This window comes from Micropterus salmoides, unplaced genomic scaffold (genome assembly GCF_014851395.1).
Source record: "Micropterus salmoides isolate LMB-PRFRI ecotype aquatic unplaced genomic scaffold, ASM1485139v1 Ms_hic_scaffold_8, whole genome shotgun sequence".
NCBI classification, from domain to species: Eukaryota; Metazoa; Chordata; class Actinopteri; order Centrarchiformes; family Centrarchidae; genus Micropterus; species Micropterus salmoides.
This window is the reverse complement of record NW_024044570.1, coordinates 34146889-34169044: the sequence shown is the minus strand read 5'-3', so window position 1 is coordinate 34169044 and position 22156 is coordinate 34146889. Positions and strand designations below refer to the sequence as shown.

General features: G+C 40.8%; 1 protein-coding gene across 1 annotated transcript in view; it reads left to right on the top strand.

The window, feature by feature from the left end:
• The window catches only part of LOC119893065 (dynein heavy chain 6, axonemal-like), a 56853-nt gene that overhangs the window by 1445 nt on the left and 33252 nt on the right, over positions 1–22156 (top strand). The window contains 31 exon segments of the mRNA XM_038704992.1: positions 2724–2826; positions 3321–3386; positions 3513–3589; positions 3712–3789; positions 5666–5959; positions 6203–6337; positions 6461–6563; positions 6654–6720; positions 7042–7225; positions 7348–7440; positions 7524–7613; positions 7786–7875; positions 7973–8093; positions 8944–9095; positions 9383–9535; positions 9749–10000; positions 10131–10259; positions 10936–11049; positions 11173–11316; positions 11518–11670; positions 12843–12893; positions 14431–14523; positions 14616–14735; positions 15030–15210; positions 15347–15443; positions 16480–16708; positions 17180–17344; positions 17678–17788; positions 17921–18046; positions 18160–18315; positions 18571–18732. Coding sequence (XP_038560920.1) covers positions 2724–2826; positions 3321–3386; positions 3513–3589; positions 3712–3789; positions 5666–5959; positions 6203–6337; positions 6461–6563; positions 6654–6720; positions 7042–7225; positions 7348–7440; positions 7524–7613; positions 7786–7875; positions 7973–8093; positions 8944–9095; positions 9383–9535; positions 9749–10000; positions 10131–10259; positions 10936–11049; positions 11173–11316; positions 11518–11670; positions 12843–12893; positions 14431–14523; positions 14616–14735; positions 15030–15210; positions 15347–15443; positions 16480–16708; positions 17180–17344; positions 17678–17788; positions 17921–18046; positions 18160–18315; positions 18571–18732 — 4089 coding nt within the window.

Sequence of the window (22156 nt, the reverse complement as noted above, 5' to 3'; positions counted from 1 at the left end):
CCCTGTGCATTCATTGCTCCTTTGATAGTCCCATTTACCGAGTTGTTCTTCTGACTTTGGTATGTTCATGTGCTCTTAAGTCGTTACATGAAATAAACATGGATGCTACTACAAAGATGTGTTGGATTAGCATTTTCAGAGCAATTTCATTCCTAAATCCAACAAAAGAAATTCAGATTATTCAGAAATTCAGAAAACACATGAATGCACCATTAGTCACCACTCACACCACTAACAGTTCTAAGAGTTTAATTACAATTTTTCCTCATTCGATTTGGCACATTTACTGAAACAAACTTTGAAGAATTGTCAAAACTCTAAGTATAGTCCTCACATATTCAGCACACCACTCTATGTGACCTGCAAAAGGTGATCACTCAATCAAAAGAATTAACTCATGTTTCAGTACATCCAGGCCTCAGTGGCCTTTTATTGTGGCCAGCCAAAGGCAATACCCATGCTGTCTGATCAGCGTCTTGATATGTGACACCTGTGAGGTGGACGGATTATCTCGGCAAAGGAGAAGTGCTCACTAACACAGATTTTGACAGATTTGCAAAAACAAAAGTGTTGTGTTTATAATTTTGTTCAGTGTGTATAGAGAATGAATAGCTTTGGTACCAACACTGACCCCTGGGGGACACCACACACTATGTCCAATGTTTAGATGTATAATCCCCCATCTTCACAAGTTGTTGCCTGTCTTTTAAGTAACTGCTTTCAGATCAATGACAACCCCAAATGCATAATTCTTTTGGTCTGTAGAATATGGGATTTCTTCTTTGTGTTCCGTTAGAGCTTGTGAAGTTTACCTGTTTTTTTTTCTGAACCCATATTGGCTGTCATGTAATAATTTGTATTTATCTATGAATTTGTTCAATCTGTCATGAGTTTTTCTAAATTTTCTGTGAATTGCGGCAGTAGAGAGACAGGTAGTAATTTGTGAAGTGGTGTTTATCTCCGGTTTTGTGCAGAGGTCTGACTTTTGACATTTTCATTTTTGTTGGAAATTAACCAGTTTGGAATGACAAATTAAAGATGTGAGTTAGTGGTTTTGAGATCCCCTCAATTACCTTTTTTAGTTTTTTCATATCTATTTCAATACATTTAGTGTCTGTTATTTTGGTGTTTTGGACCGAGGATGAATGATCAGTTTGTCATGTCATAGACAGACAATGTCCCCCCTTTCTATCGCAGCTCTCAGATCCAGTATCAGCTCCTTCCATTTTCTTCTGACTGCATCCGTGAAATCCCTGTTTGTAAAGATTTTGGATCCTTTCAGAGTCTTTGTAGTATGGCTGATCTGTCCTTGTGCCTCAGAAATTTGACCACAATTGGCCTTGTTCTGTCTCCTCCAGGTTTTGCTGTGCGGTGGGCCCTCTCCATTTATGTCCTGTAGGTCTTTAGTTATTGTATTCAGCCTGTTGTATGTGGAGTCCATAATGATTTTAACAAAGTTTGAAGTTATTACTTATTACTTTGTTTTTCAAGCAGTGCCTCGAACATTTCCTTTTGTTGCAGCATCAGTTCATTTACTTGAGTGAGTGACATATTTTTCATCCGGATTTGCCTCTGCTTTTTCCTTTGGTGGCATTTTTTCTGTTTTCGTGTTTGACCAGAACAAATAAATGATCAATCACACAAACCAGCACATTCATCAGCGTCTCTCACAGTGGGTCCTGACAGAGTGCAATTTACATAAGTGGTGTGTGTGTGTGTGTCTTGTTTTTGTTACATCTAACCCAAACTCTTGTAGCCATGTACTAGCTTACCTTACAGCTTACAGCTGAAGCATTACACTAACAACTTGCATGAAAAATATCTACATAGACACACAATAAACATGATTTATGTTTGATGAGTTTAACTACAATGCATTCAATGCTAAGCAAAAATAAATTAAGTTAAATTATTTTTTTTCTTCAAAAATTGGCTTGGTGCTACTTTTTTCCCCATGTGGAATAAGGACTAAACTAAAGATATTATAGTACTATTATAAGTATTATAGAGTAAGTATTATAATACTGTGGTACTATTTAGTAAGGGAAAATTCACTATGAATGCAATGTTGCATTACATGTACTGTGAATTTTCCCCCTATTAAATAGGTTAATAGTAGGTTGACTACTGACATTTTCTTCCTACAGATCTTCTGCAGGACAGCCTCCACATTGTGCAGTTTGAACATAGTATTAGTGCTTGACCAGAAACAGACGTACTGTAGCTTTTTTTATTTTTATTTTTCAAATGAGCTTGCGCCTTGCATCTGCAGATGTGGTTGCACTTCTTAGAGTTTGTTAAAGTGATGAGATCTTGCTAGCACGCCAACTTTCTTCAGCATGACGGTGTTTGTGTGTGTGTGTGTGTATGGGGGCTTGTGAAACACCGGTAACAGAGAGATGACAGTGGACAGGAGCAGAGGACAGTGTACATAAGTGTATTTCTGTCAGTTATCATAATCATTCATGTTTCAGTAATAAAGGTGAAGAATACAAATTGAAACAAAAATGTAGTGAAGTTTAAGGGAGCTGCAGGCCGCAGCATCTACAATACACTGCCATCATCAGTCCAAATGACTGGTGATAAAATGTAGCGTAATTTCAAAATGTTAAGGGGGAAAAACAGGCTCTTCAGGCAAAGGTTTGATCATTGTTACTTGCCTTTAATTGAGCTACTTGCAGTAGTAAAGTGAACTTTGCTTGTGTCTCTCCACCACTCCTCAGCTCTCCAAGGATGTGGCGTCAACCCCTAGTGTCCCCAGATGGCCTTATTCCATTATGACTGATAGGCAGTTGGATCCTGCCTCCAAAGTTCAAACTCAGTACAGTAAGGATGACTATTTGATGATCAGCCATGGAGGTGTGTTATCAGTGTGTGAGGACAAGTTTGACCTCAAGCGCTGGAAAGAGGAGTATAACTACCACCACAAGCTGATCCATGTGTTACTAACTTGCTATGTCATGTCAAAAAGATTTTGGAGCTGAATATTTGATACAGAAGGCGTGTTTGAATACTTCTGGACAATAATGCTTACTCAATAAGGCGAAGTTCATAGGTATTAAGCAAGTTGGAAAAGTTTGTTAACTTAACGTTACTGTTTTAAATAACGTTAATAAGTTGGCATTAATGTTAGCAAACTTTACATTTGATGTTAAGGGTAACATTACTTCTACTTAAGGGTAACAATATAAAGTCAGTTGTGTAAATTGAATAATTGTGTAAATAAAAAAAGTTTGTCTTTACTTTGCTCATTTGTCTGATTACATAACTTGTAGCTGACGTTACTAACTCCTCTGTCCTGCTCTCCCTCCACTGTGTAGGGCCTAAGGATACAGCACATGCCATGGCCTCTGTGTATCCGACCCGACCTGGCCAAGAGTCTAAAGGTAGGCAGGACTAATAGGCCTCTTAGGTATTATGGAAATGTGCTAGTTATATCGTGAATGTCATTAGTCAAGTCTTTAATTAAATGTCAGGAGTAAACTTACATTCTACTCGCCATATCGTTCCAGAGCGGCAGCACAAAATCCCTGAACTGCAGAGCTCAACCTTCCAACCAAGGCCTCCGGTCTATGTTCAAGATGCACAGGTGAGACTTGCAAACTAAGCTCAAACTGAGACAACATGAAATACGTTAGACTCAGTGTTACAGTAATTACAGTTTGTAGATACTGGACTTTTCTAGAAGTCAGTTTCTTCCCTTTAATCTAGGCTGTGCTGAGGCAGAAACATCCCAGTCTCAGAGAACAACTGCCTGTCCACTTACCTCCTCTGCAATCCACATCCAAGGTCAGTGACAGACCTGTCTGAGAACAGATTAAGCATTGCTTAAAGGTCCAGTGTGTAATATTTATGAGGATCTATTAACAGAAATGCAATATATTATACACAACTATGTTTTCACTGACGTTTGAAGTCCTTAAATAACGAACTGTTATGTTTTTATTACCTTCTAATAAGACATTTCTATCTACACACACCGCGGGTCCTCTTACATGGACGTCGCCATGTTGCACCGCCATGTTTCTGCTGCTGCTTTACAGAGTGTGTTTCCTCACTACGTTGAATATGTACGAAGAAAAAAGAAGAAGAGGAAATAGTAGTAGTCGTCTGGCTTGTTAGAAATAAGAAGAGAAGTGAAATTTGGACAAAAGGAGGACCTCACGTGTTATTTAGCACAAGAACTGACAGAACGTGTGGGCCACCGTAGCTTCTCCTACGCGCTTGGAAAGGATGGGGGAGTGGTGAATTGAGCAGTTGAACAATTTGCAACCCTCACCACGAGATGCAACTAAAACTTACACACTGAACTTTTTAAAGTGCAAGATGGACAGGTTCCTCAAAGTGTGCACGATGAAATGATTTCATAAATCTAAGTAGAGACAATGTTAAAACCCAAGACAACCGGTAAACTGTAGCAAACATATCAATCTTCTAGGTCACCTATTCACTTGCATGTCTAAATGATTGTTGACAAAATGTAGTTTAATGTCAGAACGATTTTTTGGGAAAATCATGCTCTTCAGACAAAGGTTTGACAAAGCCTTTTTTATAATGCCCCAAATCATTGTTAATAGCCTTTTAAGACCCCAATCAGACAGACAGGTTTGAACAGGAATGCCTTTTTCGGTTGAATTTGGAAAAGAGCAGTGCGGTACATTTTTTATGTCGCTAGGCAACCACCAAATCAGCTGTCCTGTCAGTCTAATCAAAGATTATAACGCCAGTGATCTGTAATCTTTGGTTTGCCGCTAAGTAATAACTGTCATATTAGCACTTGATCACAGCTCACAGGTCTGAGTCTTTTGTTGCTAAAAACATCCATCCATCCATCGTCAACCACTTATCCTGCATACAGGGTCGCGGGGGGCTGGAGCCAATCCCAGCTGACATCGGGCGCAAGGCGGGGTACACCCTGGACAGGTCGCCAGTCCATCGCAGGGCCACACATAGACGAACAACCACTCACGCTCACACTCACACCTAAGGACAATTTAGGGTTGCCAATTAACCTAGACTGCATGTCTTTGGACGGTGGGAGGAAGCTGGAGTACCCGGAGAGAACCCACGCAGACACGGGGAGAACATGCAAACTCCACACAGAAAGGCCAGGGCAACCGGGGTTTGAACCCACGACCTTCTTGCTGTGAGGCGACAGTGCTAACCACCGCACCACCGTGCCACCCCTGCTAAAAACATCTACTTTAAAAAAAAATAGAGAAACGGAGGACGCCTGCTCTGGCATTGTTTAAGGGTGAGAGGTGTACAAACACGCGGGAAACATGGAAACGGAGATCTGTGTGGGTACATGAGACCGTCAGAAAGGGGAGACGCCGCTGGTAGTACCACCAGCTGGTCCAGGAGTTCGTCTTAATGATGGTCGGTTCAAGGCTTATTTTAGGATGAGTCGGGGACAGTGTGTCAGTCTCCGGACAATCTAAGCAACTGTAAACTTCCGTCACCACAAGCTCAGAGCGCTGCTTTGAAAACGCGAGGCGCAGCAGGCGCCCAGGGTGCATAAACAGCCCGCAGAACGCTCACTGCCAATAGAAAACAATTTATAAAAGGCGCCTCTCACTGCAAAAAGCGCGTTCTGTCTAATCTGGCCTAAATTAGCTACTTGCTGGAGGAAATTGATCTTTGCTTGTGTCCTCTGCTCTCCCAGGATGTGGTGTCAACCCCTAGTGTCCCCAGATGGCCTTTTTCCATAAAGAGTGGCAGGCAGCTGAATCGTCCCTCCAAAGTTCAAATGGATGAGTACATGAGTTTGAGCAGCCATGGAGGTGTGTTGTCAGTGTGTGAGGAAAAGTATAACTACCACAACCAGCTGATCCGCATCCCGTTCTTTGCCCTCTTCAAAAAGTGGAAACCCTTCTATGTCTGGCGCACCAAAGTTCGCTCCAAAAAGATTTTTTTGGCCAAGGAGTTCCTCCAAAACCACTTGTTCATTGTCAACCAGGTATGTGACTAGGTGAATAAATTCTCACTCTCTCACTCATTGTCAACTGTTTTTCCTGTGTAAAGGGTGTGTATATAAATGGAGGTCTGGATTTTCTCTCAATATTTCTTGAGATCTTCAATATGCAATATCACACCATATAAATACGCTCACTGAGTAAAAACAATTGGAGGTTTACAACTTTGAATGAATGTGAGTAGTGTGGGTATTATGTTGTTATTAATATTTGTATATGTCATACAGTCTCTAAGTCCTGCACTGATAGACATCAGGAAAATGTGTTACCAAATCATCGACACAGGCTTGTGTCACATGGAGCTAAAACGCACTTACACACTGCAGGAGTTCCAGGACATCCAGTTCAACCAACTGCAAGAGGTGTAGCTCTTTATTCAAAAATATACAGATATTGGTCCAGATGTTTGGCGTGTATATACATACATTTTGCATGTCTTTGTGTGCCTCCTCAGGAGCTCATTGCCCTTTTTTGTTTATTGTCAGGTGTTGACAGACTTGGAGAAGTTTCAGGACCTGGTAAAGGAGTTGGCAGCATGTGCCTGTCGCAACTACTTGTCAGAACCGCGATCCACATCCGATAACTCAAGTGCGTACACACTGACTATATGGAAACACTGGAATAAACATGCACAGACCACAATGTTAAAAGGTTGATGGCACTTTCTGTTTGTCTCAGATGATCAAAAGGACAAGACTATTCTTTCAGAGATCAACAAGACTGTTCTCTCGGGCCGCCTCATGTGGTTTGTCATTTTTATTACATTTCTTTTCCTTTGATTCTATTTGCTTCCTGTCTCTATTTATGTGCCAGACATACCCACGGAAAACATATCTTTACATTTCACAGGTCTGAATGATGACATTAATGATAGCTGAATTCCACAGATCTGTCATGGGTTACTGGCACTCTTGAATAGAACAGAACCATCATTAATGTTATTTGCAACACGTTCCTATACAGGAAGGTCAAAATGTTTGCTGTGAGAAAAGCCTATGTCATCATTATTCAGGCATATCTATCACATTACCCCAGTCCAACCCTTCTCTGCCTCTCACCTACCTAGCTTCATCCGTCTTGTTGACTTTTTGGTCCTCAACACCTTGCACGTGTTGGTGGTGAATGCCGTGACCAAACTATTGGCTGTGCTTCAGGAGCAGGTAGGTCAAACGCCCAGCCATGCCGATATTGAGAGCTGGAGCCAGCTCTCTGAGGCTACCACTGACCCTGCGGAAGACATGGATAAGAAGGTAGGGCATTGTTTCAGTATTTTTAATAGTGAAATCAGAGTAATAGCTATATCCAACAAATTGAGTTTTCAAGCAGACTGGTGTTCAGTTTTGTTTTTGGTTTGTGTGTGTGTATTTGTTAGTCAGAAATCTCCCATCTGCAGCCCATGTTCATCTCTGAGCTGATGCTGGACACAGTTACTTTGACCTACAAACCTTCTGAGGAGAACTTTCAAGTTTGTTTTCTAAATTGTTATGAACTGTTAGTTGTTACCTATTGAATCCCCATCTACAGCATGTGCTATGTTCATTCCTGCAGAAGACTGTTGCAGAGATCATTGGGCAGTTTGAGAAAACAGTGATGTCAGTTAATACACTCATGGCTGATCCGGAGTCCACAGAGTATGAGGTAAGAAAAAAATCACCACCTCAACCTGACAGCCCTCACGTGTATATTCAGGATGACTTAGTTGTTCTAAATGTTAATGTTGATTTGTCAAAGATTTTAAGGTACTGATTTTGCTCAGTGATCTGCGATAAAGTCTGTACATGAGTTTTATGTGCCCTTCTTTAACTTTTAGAAATCGGAAAATAGATATGACCATGGCGCCCGTTTGGAATCCATCATAGACAATGATGGCCACCTTCAATGTATCATCCAAAACATCAGGGTCAGATTTTTACTTTGCATAGGTTTCTATCTCTGAAGGTTGTACTTTGTCTGTACAGTACTGTGCATGTATGGGCCTGACTTGTTTCTCCCCTTAGGAATCACTCCACTTTGCCTTTGATGCAGCAAAAGTGTATGCACACACGTTGGAGCGTTTTCGGCTATTCTATAAAGAGAATGAGGGTCTTGATCTGGATGCAATGCAGCAACAGGATCATGGTGACCAACATAAACATTTTTGTACTACATCCTCAACTCACAACACAAAAAGCTATTGAGTTAAAAATTCTCTTGATAAGGGAGAGGCCGGCTTTACTGGTATTGGAGACATATTATGAAAATTTGGTAACCACGCCTCTCAGCTTTCCTCTGCCTTAAAGGCAAACAGAAGTTCAGTGTTTCACACCAAAACAAATTAGATGTGTCCTTGAGGTCTAATATAATACATTTTAAAAATTAAAATGCTGCTCTGCCTGCCTTAGGCTTTCCATGTAGGTACTTGGAAGTATAGGAAGGTCCCAGAACAGAGCCATACTGCCAAACATAGCTAGTGCATATCAATAAATGTTTCTTTGACTGACGTGGTCCTTAGAAAACTTCATTTAGGGACCGCTGATTGCATCTTCTTGTTGTGCATGTTTCAAGTCTTTCCATTTTTGCCAAAAGGGTAGGTATATAGAAATACTGATCTATATGGAATTATATACATAGTGATAAAACTCTTATATGGTAACACTGGTTATATCATAAAGTCATCAGTGGCTGATAGAAAGATTCTGAAAACTGCATGTCCAAACATGGAAGTTATTCTCTTGCATTTGTTTCCTTTTCTTATTCATCATTTATTGTGAACGCGACTGGACTTTGTGTTGACTGAAATGATTACCATGGGATCATGTTTATTTCAGTGCGCTTTGTTAGACTGTTCAAAGAAGGGAGAGGGATAGTAGCAGATTAGGATTGTGGCACATGATAAGAAAAAAACTCATAAGTTAACATACACAGTTTTAGTTAGCATGCACAATAGCATCTTCTTTTAGACTGATGGATTTACTGCCTCATCTCACAGGTTTGTCCTTTTTTGGAAAAGCACTGGAGTCATACCACAGTGAGCATAGGCAAGCCTTAGCCATCCAGCAGACAAGGCATCTAGGCTTACTGCTTGTGGACAAAACACAGCTCAAAGAGAAGCTTGTGGCTTCCCCACTCCGCTGTCTGGAGGTGAGGACTAGCTGTATGGCAACACATACTGTATTACTGTAATTACACAAGTGTTTTTGAAAGATGGAGCGTTTTTGACCGGCCATCAAGTGATCTAAACAAGAGGGCAATGAGGCCATTCTGTGTAAACCTCACTGAAATGAAAGTAAAAGCAAGGTCCAGGGCCTCAGGGAGTGATATTTTTGGGAGAAATATTTTCTAATATAACCGAATATTGAATTAAAACTACAGCAAAACATTTTAAAGTTATGTAGGAATCATTGCTCTGCTCTGAATCTCTGCTCCAGGTCATCAACGAGATGCTTACACAGCTGGCTAAGAGGAAGCTAGATGCTGTCATTGCAGAGGCTTGTGAAGCCCAGTTTAAACTAGAGTTCAGTCCCTCCACTACAGCTGAGTTAGCCAACTCCCTCACATTCCTGGATGAGATACAGGAGAGGGTACGGTGTACATTTCACTGTGATAACGGTTTCTTTAGCAATCATAAGTGTTTGAAACAAAACCAACAAAGCAAAGTTATTTATTTAGCATGCAGTCACTAACCAAATCTACTCTCTTCCTTTCTTTCCCGTCTTCCCATCTCATCTACCTTTCTCTGCCTGACTGTTCTGCTGCACTCTATCCTCATTTTTTCTTTTTCTCTCTCTCACCAGATTACGGTGCTAGAAGAGGAGCAGGAGACAGTATGTCAGATGTATAATCTGATTAACATGTACTCAGTTCCCACACCACCTGAGGATCTGTTTGTTTTTGCCACCTTGCAACCCTCCATTGACTCATTGCAAAGCCTCATCGATAAGGCAGTGCTGGAAAGGGAGCCCAGCATGGAAACTTTTTGCAGCTCCCTGCAGAAGGGCATAAAGGAGCTGGACCGTGAGGTCATGAATATAAAGCTTAGGTCACAGGTACGTGGAAAGGTTGGATTAATTTTGGATAAACTATTGCAGGCTGATCAAAATGAAAGGGTTGGTAGGTTTACTCACAGCTCATGCTGAGCCTTGCTGAATTGTTTGCCTTGTGGTTTTTCATGTTTAGGATCCACAAATCCTAGACATCAATGCAGATTCTACCCAAGTGCGCCTGCTGCTGGAGGAGCTCCAGATTTCCATAGATGAGCTGCTGGCCCAGGCCTCCGCCTACACCTCCTACCAGAAGAAATTCAAGGTGCTGTAATTCTTTAGATCCTTTCAGTAATTTCAAAATGATTCTTGCAAACATGTCAGGTCATAAAAATTGTATTTTGTGTTGGAAAACTGGGTCCAAAGCAGAAAAGGTCATGTTATTTTAAACTGCACCAACAAACAAGCAAACCAACCCAACCCAAATTAAAGCTGCAAGCAGCGATGAACGGGCCCTTGCTCCGAGCCCTTGGTGGCGCCGTTGCTGGAGGTTGGTCAACATGGCTCAAAGGAGTTAAATTGGACTTCCTGTGTCCACTATGTGGTGCTATATAGCCAATACATCATGTTCCAATATGTCAGTATCCAGTATATATATGTAAGTGTAGACAACACCGTAAAATGTTCAAGTAAATCAAATGATGATTGTCACAACATATTGCTCTTGTCTTCAGGCCGGGACTCAAAATCAATGTAATATTTGGGTCAGATTGGATAAGGTACGCTCAAGTTGCAAAAACCTTCTGTTTCATGGTGAATAATGAGCCTTTTTTGGCAACAGCAACTGATGAAAACTCACAACCTCTGAAGGCCTTGCTAACCACATATGTGGTGGATGTGGTTAACCTGCCAGGAGTAATTTGTAAGTGTATTGGGCCTGATAATAATCCTAGTGCTTGTGTTCTAATTAGTTTTCTCCCTTTACCGTCGGATGAATAAAGGTGGAGGTGACCAGGTTCGACACCCTGGAAGACCTAACTGCAGAGTTTAGGCTGAAGCAGCTGCTGTGGAACTCTCTAGAGGAATGGGACTCTTTACAAGATGGATGGAGGCAGGTGAGGAGCGCTCAAAGTATTAAATGAACTGAACACACATACAGCATAATGTACAGACACACGTAAACAGCTCTTCCACCCCTCTAAGCTTGACTGGTTCCTTTCATGTTCACTCATCCCCAGAGAACACTTGAGCAGCTGGATCTAGAGCAGTTCAGTTCACAGGTCAACAAATATGGCAAATACGTCAAACAGCTGCAGAAGGGCCTGCCACGTAACGATGCAGTGGCAAGTCTTAAGGACAAGGTGGAAGTCATGAGGCAGAGGGTGGGTAGGACAAAGTGTTCTGAAGTGACTGACAGTAATGTCTGTGTGTCTAAATAACTAAATAAATGTTATCACAAATGTCTTTTTGAAATGATGCCTAATTAAAATATGTGCTGCAAGCCAGTACAAGTGATTTAGCCAGTTGGTTCTTGACTAAAGTTTTTCACTCTATCTAAACCATATTCATGTGTTTTCCTTCAGCTGCCTGTGATCACTGATCTACGTAACCCATGTATGAAAGCCGAGCACTGGAAGACTCTGGAGTCCATTGTGGGGACCTCCCTGAATGTGGAGCTTACTTTGGCTGCTTTAGAGGAGGTCAACATCTTCTCCTATGGCATGGAGATACAGGAGGTAACACATAAATAAACCTATTATTAGCACATACGTAGTTACTATCTCTTACTACACTTGTGAGACCTTAGTCAGCAGGGGTGTGGCGAGATTTCTCGTCAAATCAAAAGCTGTCTTGTGAGACTCACGCAATTGACATTTTTTACATGCTGTCAAGCCACTCATCACTTTTTTTACACAGTGAAAAACAAATGTATAACGTACAAGTTAATCAACTCCGCCCAGCTGATGTGACATCGGTGTATGCTGTGATAGTAATCAAGTGAACCCACTCTCATGCTGTGAGTCCTGACAGTTGTGACGTTGTAGCTGGTAGAGTTTTACAATATAAAAATCTAAAAACTGAGGCGCAACCTTCCTCTGAGACTGTGAGCTGCACTTTTAGGAGCTACTGAAGTCAACATGTGTGGACTTGTGGTGAGATTTCTGCCTGATCACAAGTGTTGTCGTTTAGTTTCGGTTTTACATGCGCATCAGAGTATAGGGCATATTATGAATTCTCATTAAATGATGACTCGTTAGTCTCGTAATACTATGACTTTTTTCTCAACATGTCAGAGAACACAGATTTGTGAGACAGATTCTGAATGTGCAGAAAGTTTTGAACATGAGCAGAAAACCTGCAGAAACACAGAAGCTGTTAAAGTCCAGGACTTTATAACTGAAATCATTTATCATTGAGGTTAAAAGGTGCCACAATCACATTTAAAGAGGTTACTTCCCCAAACAAAGACAAAAAACAGGAGAGAAGACTAAATCATGGCTGCATGTGCAGCAGGGATGATATTGAGAAAAGTTGATCTACAGGAGAAACATCTGAAAGCAACACAGAATGCCTGAGAGCTGCACTGCATTATATTCCATTATATTTTTATATTTTGTCACCTGAATTTTGTGTTTCCCTTTACATTTTTCTTTCTGTTTTAAGATTTCTTAAAAACAGTGTTAAAATCTCGTCTTGTGTCGATCTCACTAACCCAATCTTGTGTCTCGTGTTGTCTTGTGGGTTAAGTGTCTCGTCACACCCCTATTAGTCAGTCCTAACTATTAAGTTGGTAAAAGGATAAGTGCGCTTACCTAACCGGACCTTGCACTAAACAAGTCTTTTTTTGTATTTTGATCTCAAATTGAGGAGCTGGATAAACAGTACTAACACGACCCTTGACTTTTAGGTGTCAGGACAGGCTTCAGGAGAGGCATCAGTGGAGAACCTTGTTACAAAGGTGCGTGGAAAGGGAAATACCTATGAATATGGATACAGATATAAAGTCCCTCCAGGATATCACAGGCCTTTTTTGTGATTGTTGCAGCCTAAAATGCCAGATTTGGCATCAGCCTTTCCCCAGTTAAAACTGCAAAGGTGATTTGTTTTGTCTGACGTTATCCATGACATTTCTACAAATATTGCTGGTGGCACGGACCTTTGCTGTTATTCTGTAGGCAAATGCGAGACGTTGGTGTCACACATGTCTGCTGCGTTTTGTTAACAAAACAAGGAGGTGATTTTGCTGATGTATGACAACGATTTGCAGGAAACAGCGATGATAGGTTAAATTTGCAGAAAACAGTTACAGTGATTGGTCAAAATTGCAAGTAGCGCTGAATTAATGGGGATTTGTTGAATTTGTGTTATTAGTAGCAATAATGGCATTGCGAAATCCTTGAGGGACTGATTATATGTCCATCTACTGTAGATCTACTGGACATACTGCGCTAATAGTGTACTCTAGCTTCTTGTCTGTTGAATTTGAATTGCTTTAATCATGCCAAAGTCAGGCACTGCCAAGATGGCGACAGCTGAAGCCACCACACTGAGCTTCATCATCGCTCTTCAGAAACATCCATGTTGTCTACAGTCTGTGGAATTGACGCACACTGCACAAATTGCCATGGGTGTGGTAACTTTTGCTATTTTTATGGCTAGTGGCTGGTGGCACGTGATGAGCTTATGGTTGCAACATGGTTCAACTTGGAGGGAAATATTATTAGTGGATATGGTAGAGCCCGGCGGTAATAGAGGCTGTAAATGCTCTGTATTTGTATCGCATTTACCCATTCACACACATTCATACACTGATGGAACAGCCCTCTGGGGCAATTTGGTGTTCAGTATCTTGCCCAAGGACACTTCGATATGCAGCCTGGAGGAACTGGGGATCTTCCAATTAGTGGGCCACCCCATATGTGTGTACTGTATGTTTTGTTATTATAAGAATAGTCAGAGAAAAATGCTTATTTACTTTCTTGCTGAGAGTAAGATGAAATGTTTGATACCGCTTTCAAATCTTTCTGTTAAATATGAAGCTACAGCCAGGTTATCTTAGTTTAGCATAAATACTGGAAGCAGGGGGAGACAGATTATCTGTAGCTCCGTCCAGTGATAAAAATAAATCTGCCCAACTATTCTACAAATTAAGCAAACTATATATACTGTGTTATATATACTGTGTTAAAAAGGGAGCTTGAGAAGTGTTGGTTGGTGGATTGTTTCTCTTCAGACAAAGCCAGACTATCTTTGTCCCTGTCATTTATGGAATAATCGACTAATCTTTGCATCTCTAGTCTGGAGTTGTCCGCCATTTAGATTTGATACTAAAGTGCTTTTCCCTTGTGCCACATCCACTGTAGCCTTAAGCTCTTAAGTCCAGTGTCACCGTGTAAACAATGTCCTCCCTGAAGAGCATGTGTGTGGTACACACACCATATGCAGCACATTGAGCCCATGCTGTTTAACCTCTGCCCTCTCAATGAGCAATGCAGGTGGAGAACGTTTGGAAGACCGCAGAGTTCACTGTGCTGTCTCACTGTGACTCCAAAGACGTCTTCATCTTGGGAGGCACGGATGAAATCCAGGTGGGAACATCCAGCACACGCTCTCTCTGTTTTAAAACACTAGTAGTGTTTCAGTATTTCTAATTGTGTGTGTTTGTGTGTTTACTGTGAAGGTACTCCTGGATGACAGCATTATCAATATGGGCACGGTGGCATCTTCTCGCTACGTTCGTCCCATCAAGTGCAGGGTGGACAAATTGCTGGGACAGCTGACTCTCTTCAACAAAACACTGGTAGACACTTTGAAAATAATATCTGATCTTTCATTTGGCTCCACATGACTCTTCTCTAAATATTAAAAGCTACAAGCTAAAGGCAGATTTTGACTTTGGATTTGTCCTCAAATGTTACACAGTAGTACTCCAGTACTACTTGTGTCGGCAAACAAGAAGCCAAACCACTTGCAAAAGAAACAGTACTGCATTTAAGGCAATCTTTAATTTCTCCTTCTGTTCACATTGTCCCTTTTACATTCCCTCCTCCTATGTTTATTTTTTCTCCCTCTCCTCTTTCAACCCTCTGTCCAGGATGAGTGGCTTACGTGCCAAAGGAACTGGCTATACTTAGAAAGTATCTTCTTGGCCCCAGACATCAAGAGGCAGCTGCCTGCTGAGTCCAAAATGTTTCTTAAGGTGGACAAGTCCTGGAAGGAGATCATGGCAAAGGTCAACAAGATGCCCTGTGCCTTTAGAGCAGCCACACAGCCTGGTAGGTAGCATACAGCAGTGACGGCAAAATAGACAAGACAAGTGTGTCTGAGATAGGCAGACAGATGCAGATGTGCACTTGCTCAGGCAAACACATTGTCACACTGCATACAAGCCTGTCGTTTTATCCTCCACAGATCTGCTGAAGACCTTTCAGCACAACAACGCTCTTTTGGATGAGACACAGAATTGTCTGGAAGCCTACCTGGAGTCCAAGAGGGTCATCTTCCCCAGGTCCACACATGCTTGCTTTGTTGCAACAGACTTTTACATCATACTTCATCTTCTTTTTTATCATCCTGAACAGTGTGATTTATTTTTAATTCCTTCCCTTGATAGTTATTTTCCCTGTGCACCAACTAGATTTAAAATATAAGACTATAATATAGATGTGGTGGGGATTTCTCTGCACTTCACGATTTGATCAAGACTCAGAGAGCTTTTTTTCAATACAGTATTCTGGATAATGACCAAGCATTTCATTTGCACATTAAAATCCAAAAGAAACATCTCCTCATTAGCTTTAAAGGGCTACCTTGCGTCACCATCCTCCTTTCTTTAACAACTAGTTTTCAGACTCCTTAGAAAACTGAAATCTAACAGGATGTGCAGTATGTGTAAAGGACAGAGCTGTACACCAGTTTAAATCTAAGCTTGTACCTGTTTTTTGTTTTTTTAACCCTGGACATTGACGATTTATTCCTATAAATCAGGCTAATGTTACAAAGCAGCCAAAAAATGTGCTGTACAGGGGAGAACGCCTTCACTTTTTCAGCAGTTGGGCAAACTACAAACAGAATTTTATTAACTGACACACTGTAGCCGACACTGGCATTTACTGCCAGACTGACAACTTACTGCTAATCTTTGCCTCCACTAACTTTCACCATCACTTTCTGCCGCTTTGCATTATGTCAGCATTTTGTTATCAATTAAAGGGGTTATATGTAGTTTTTTTTTTTTTATGAAATCACTTATCAATAAATCACTTTTTTACTGCTTATTTGTGAGGGGTTATAACCTCACATAAAAATAAACCTCCCACCTGCTTTCTCTGTCCCTTGGAAAAGCCACTACTCTGCTTTCTTTTGTGAAGGAATCTGGTCGGATTTTCTGATTCTGAACCATGCACACAGCAACAACACTGCAGCTAACACAGAGTCCGCTAAAACAAAAAAAACAACTAAAATACATTCCCTGTGAGCAATGTGTCATAAACACTATAATATGTAGTAACTACTCTGCTTTATCCTTTACCCGTCACTCGCAGGTTCTACTTCTTATCTAATGATGAGTTGCTGAAGATCTTGGCCCAGACAAAAAAAACCCAGGCGGTGCAGCCGCATCTTAGGAAGTGTTTTGATGCCATTGCACGGCTAGATTTTGCTTTGCTGCCCAAAGAGTCTTCTGGTGCGACAGAAACTGCGCTAGACGATGAAGAACAGGAGATGGTCTATAGCAAAGACATCCTTAACATGGTTTCTCCTGAGGGAGAGAAGGTCAGGTTTGAGTAACCTTAACACACCTTTGCCCAGATGCTGTCCGGGTTTATATTCTACCTGTTTTTCTTGATTCATTCCTTGCTGAGAATGAGAGAGAGTGAGTGAGAAGAAAAAATACACGTATGCTACCTTAGTGAAGGTAACTATTCAACTTTATAAACTAGAACAATAGTTAAGCATGTCAGCCATCTTCAATGACACGACTCTTCTCTTACTTAGCAAGTGCTAAAGCAGGTTCTCAGATTATGCATGCTGTAATTAAAGCAAATGTTGGACATGTCTCACTTGTAAAAATATACCAAAGTAATCACTGAGCTATAATTGTTTGACATTTCAAATTCTGCTATAAGGATAGTGAATCATTTTTGGGTGCAGTGACAATTTTGCTGGCCAGACCTGACACAGAGGATTCTCATTTAATCAAGTGCTTGACTGTTACTGATCCTGTCCTTCTGTGGGTAAGTGTAGGTGGGTTTGACTAAAGGTCTGAAGGCACAAGGCAATGTGGAAGCTTGGCTTTGCAAGGTGGAGGAGGCTATGTTCACCTCACTGCGACGCATCAGCAAGGCTGCCATTGCAGACTACCAGGTGAAGACTAGAGAGGAATGGGTGGTAGCTGGACATCCCTCGCAGGTACACACACACACACACACACACACACACACACATTTAAGTAAAGTTAGGGACCATCGCTCTTCAGATTTTTTGACTTGTCTACTGTTGTTTGTGTATTATTACACACTTTAGCTTTTGCATGGGAAAATATGTTAACTACGTTACCAGTTACAAATATATTATTTTCCTAACCATGAGTTGCACTATTGAGCTTCACTTTGAGGAGCTAACCAAGACTTTAATAATTATTCCTATTATCTAAAGCTTTGATCGATTTTGCAATTTATCACTTCAGCTGAAGCTGCTGAAGTCTGTTCTGTTTTTACGGTGACTTAACTTTGCGTCCACCAGGTGGTGCTGACCATCTCACAGATGATGTGGTGCAGCGACATGGATGCCTGTCTGGAGGGAGACCACGACCACTTTGCTGCCCTGCAGAAATTTGAACTCGCTAACTTTGACGTAAACACTAACTACTCCCACAATTGTCTGGTTAAAAATAAAAACCAATCAAATCCACACTTGTGTTTGCTCAAGTCATTTTACTTTTTGACTTTTTACCCAATAACGTTTATGTGTTTGTGTGTATTCCAGAGGCTGAATGCCCTTGCAGCACTGGTACGAGGACAGCTGCCTACTTTACAACGTAATATCATCACTGCCCTCATCACCATAGACGTCCATGCCAGAGACATTGTCACAGATCTAGTCCGCCAGAAGGTAAAATAGTGCCAACACACAAACACATTAAGCAGCTTACATCTATGTCTGTTGTGTGTGTGTATGTGTGTAACAGTTCACCACCTCAAAGTAACAGCAGCCCTCTTTTCCAGGTGGATACCAGCTCTAACTTTGAATGGCAGAGACAGCTACGCTACTACTGGGACTTGGACCTGGACAACTGTGTAGCCAAAATGGCTCTGTCGACTTACATTTATGGCTATGAATACCTGGGAGCCTGTCCGAGACTGGTTATCACACCACTCACGGTAACACATATTGATACTCATTGAGACACACCTGTATGATCAATACATGCCTTTTTCTGTCCCAACTGTAACACATACACTTTTTATGCGTTATGTTCAGTTTAGACACAAGACATTATGTGTAGCCTATAGAATGTGTGTCCTGTAGTAAACACATCATAATGTGTGTTTATCTGTTATCTTGTTTTTTTTTATGTTCAAACATTCACAGCTGTTCAAACTGTCCTGTATCTCTCACTTTGCCCTGATATGCAGGACCGTTGCTATTTGTGTCTGATGGGGGCTCTCCAGTTAGACCTGGGAGGAGCTCCAGCTGGGCCAGCAGGGACAGGCAAAACAGAGACCACCAAGGACTTGGCTAAGGCCCTGGCCATACAATGTGTGGTCTTCAACTGCTCTGATGGACTTGACTACAAGGTCAGCCATGACAAACTTATTCATGTTATTTTCATTTTCATTTCTATACCCCACATCTGAACTTTTGTGTGCTCCTTATTACACGTTTGTTTGATTTTCCACTAAATGCTGATTCTGATGCAGATGTTTGCTCTGTTTGAGGATCTCTGGAAGGCTCTGACTGTACCTACTAAGCCATGCCATTGTGGCACTATTGAAAAAGCAGTCAAGCCTTCTGTACAAGTGTAGATGTGTGCTACCCAAGGGGTAAGCCAGAGAAAAGCCTGCATGGAGGGATCCATGTGGGCCCAAAAATGAGGTCAAAACCCTGTGACACACTGTCGCACAAGAGAAATGTAACCGTATTGCTTAGATTATAAACTCTCGGCAATCAAAAAAAAAACTATCAGAGCCATCAGAGACGCTGTGTTGGTGTTTGGCAGGTGACCCTTGTAGGTGGGCTGATTTAACAGTGACGATCCGAGTCAGACAAACACACTGAGCCATGAAACTTTTTGTTTACTATGCAGCTCCCAGAATTACGGTGTTTTTGCTGTGTTTCTACATCATTAAACCACAGTATGCTGCGTGATCATGCGCAGTAGACGCAGAAAAACCTGATTTTAAAAGATTATGTTGTAGACAGTGATATTTTTAACTCTAACTCACAGGTGTGGTCTATCAATATCAGGTGGTATTTTGTACAAATGTAGAACGACTTCCAGATAATTTCACTTTAAACATAAGTGGCACATTGTTACTTTCGACCCCATCAGTTGTGTCGAAAGTAACACACAGGAGGGAAAGTAACACAACTAGATTTTTTGTGTTTCCCTTGTTCTTATTAAATATATGTGACCATGACCTTGTAAATATGTAACTGCAAATATATTTTGTCCTTTATCTTTGCAAAAATGTATAAATTACATTTTCATTTAATTATCTATTTACAGTTTGTTCAAATGTTTCAAAAGAAACCCAACCGTATACATGTTCAAAATTTTTATTAAGTCAATCCATTTTATAAAACATTTCTTCAACAATATGAACAAATATAATATATAATATAATATGTTTCTATCCAGCTGTTTTTATACGTAATTCCAAAATGTGCATGAAAACATCTAGCTATATCAGACCTCTGTCTGTCTTTCTGACCTTCACTCTTGGCATAATCTGTTGGTATAATATAACATAAACATGTTCAATACATGCTGCAACACAGAGAAAGTCACCACATTAGCAGCGGGACAAAAGAAACACGTGTGGTCACTGTAGCGGCAGGAACTACTGACATATCAACATGATTTATTTTTACATTGAAAAACTCTGACAGGGCAAAATTCAGGGTGTTATAAAGCACTAAATAACTGTAGATTAATCATTACTGTGACACATGAAACGAGAGACATAACTTGTAATTCGAAAAACAGCACCGCTTCAGAAATTTACTTGCCGTGCTCGAAAACAGTTTTCCGAACACGGCCGCAGGAAACGATGATGAAATCATGCGATATTGGCAGCTCCATCAAGGGTTGCGTGCCGAAGTTGCTGTCACAGCTTGGACTGCAAATGCAGTCAGGGCTCTGAGAAAATCGTTGTACTTTCGTCCCGTGTTACTTTCACCCCTGTTTACTCCTAGTATTTTATTGGTCCAAAATTGGCTTCACTGCTCTCCATTCAAATCAGCGGGGTGGCTTTGGTGCTACCAAAACATTTCCTCAAACCAGATTTGATCCTTTCCTCTCTGCTCTAAGCAATCTTTCTGTAGCTTCTGCCTGCTCCATCACAAGCAAAATACTGTAAGTCATTTAGATAATACCTATCATGCTGTATTTGGCTGAACCTTAAAAGGTATTATTTGTGCGTGCATTTATTGCTTTAATAATCATCATAATTATCACAATTCCAAACACAGGATTGGAACTTCACTGCTACCACTGCCACAGGGACACGGACAAGTTATTCCTTGTTTCTGTTCGTTTACAGTTTGTTTACATCAGTCAGTTTTCATTAATTATGATTAGTTGACAAAAAACACAAAAATTCAGAGGCCTTAACCTACCCGAGGCACACTCTACTTATTAAAGTAAAACACATGTGCAGTGAGTTTGGAGTCAGTTCTCTCTATGTACGCTGGAGTTAGTTGTTGGTAGCAGACACCTGTGTTATAAGAGTTGGACAGGGCATTGATTTACAGGCTAGAATCACTGAAATCTATGGTTTTATGTGTTAATGCTGTTTTTCAGCCCTGCTCCACTGTGTCTCAGCAACATTTAACTGGAACTGTCCATGAGAGATTAATAACTTTGAAGAGTGATTTTTGTGTCACTCATTGAAAGGTGCAAGTAACACACTCTAACTCTCTAAACATATCCAGACATGTGACCACTTGGCTGCCTTTTTGCTCTAAAAGCTTGACATTTAAAGTCAAAAACATCATCTCTTATTACTTTTCTGTATTGGAATTATAATTGGAATTACAGGAATTTAGTGATTTTACGATATGTTTACTTTTATTTTTTCCAAAGTAATTTTCCATGGACAAGGTTGATCCCGAGATGATTTCAAAGGGATAATGTGCAGCAATGTAATTATTAAAATATGATTATATCATCAAATATCAAATTTTGTATTGTTATTGGTGATGAAAAAAACAGTGCTGATATGGGCAAACGTCTTCATCTATACAGCTAAGGCAGAGTGAGGAGTTTGCCACAGACAAGTTCAGCCAATATTATAAATATCATATAAAGTGTAAACTTTAATTACGTTTCTCTCTTCCAGGATGGGGCGCTTCTTTTGCGGGCTTGCTCAGTCGGGCGCTTGGTGTTGTTTTGACGAATTTAACCGAATAGACGAAGTGTTGTCTGTCATCGCTCAGCAGCTCATAACCATACGAAATGCCAAAGCTGCTAAGGTACAAGCACCCATGCACACACACTTTTGCATTGTTCACAGGGCACTTGCACACTATGTATGGAGAAGAATTAAGGACATTGCTAGTCTAAATACTATCCTAAAATTCTAAGCAATAAGCCTTACACAGGTCCATAATTCACTCCCGCACACAGACTTGTCTTATTTGTGTAGATTTAAAGATATCAATTCAATTCAAATCAGCTTTATTGGCATAAATGTATAACAAAAATATTGCCAAAGCTACAAATAAATAAATAAATAAATAATATCACACTCACATAAACGAGTGTCTCACTCAATTCTGTCTTATGCAGGTGTCTAGGTTTCTATTTGAGGGCCAGGAGATTAAGCTGGTGATGACGTGTGCTGCATTCATCACCATGAACCCAGGCTATGCCGGAAGAACAGAGCTACCTGACAACCTTAAAGCTCTTTAGACCCATTGCCATGATGGTGCCGAACTACGCACTAATTGCTGAGGTGACAGGCTCTCTGCATGGTGCTGTTGTATGCTGCTTACTTA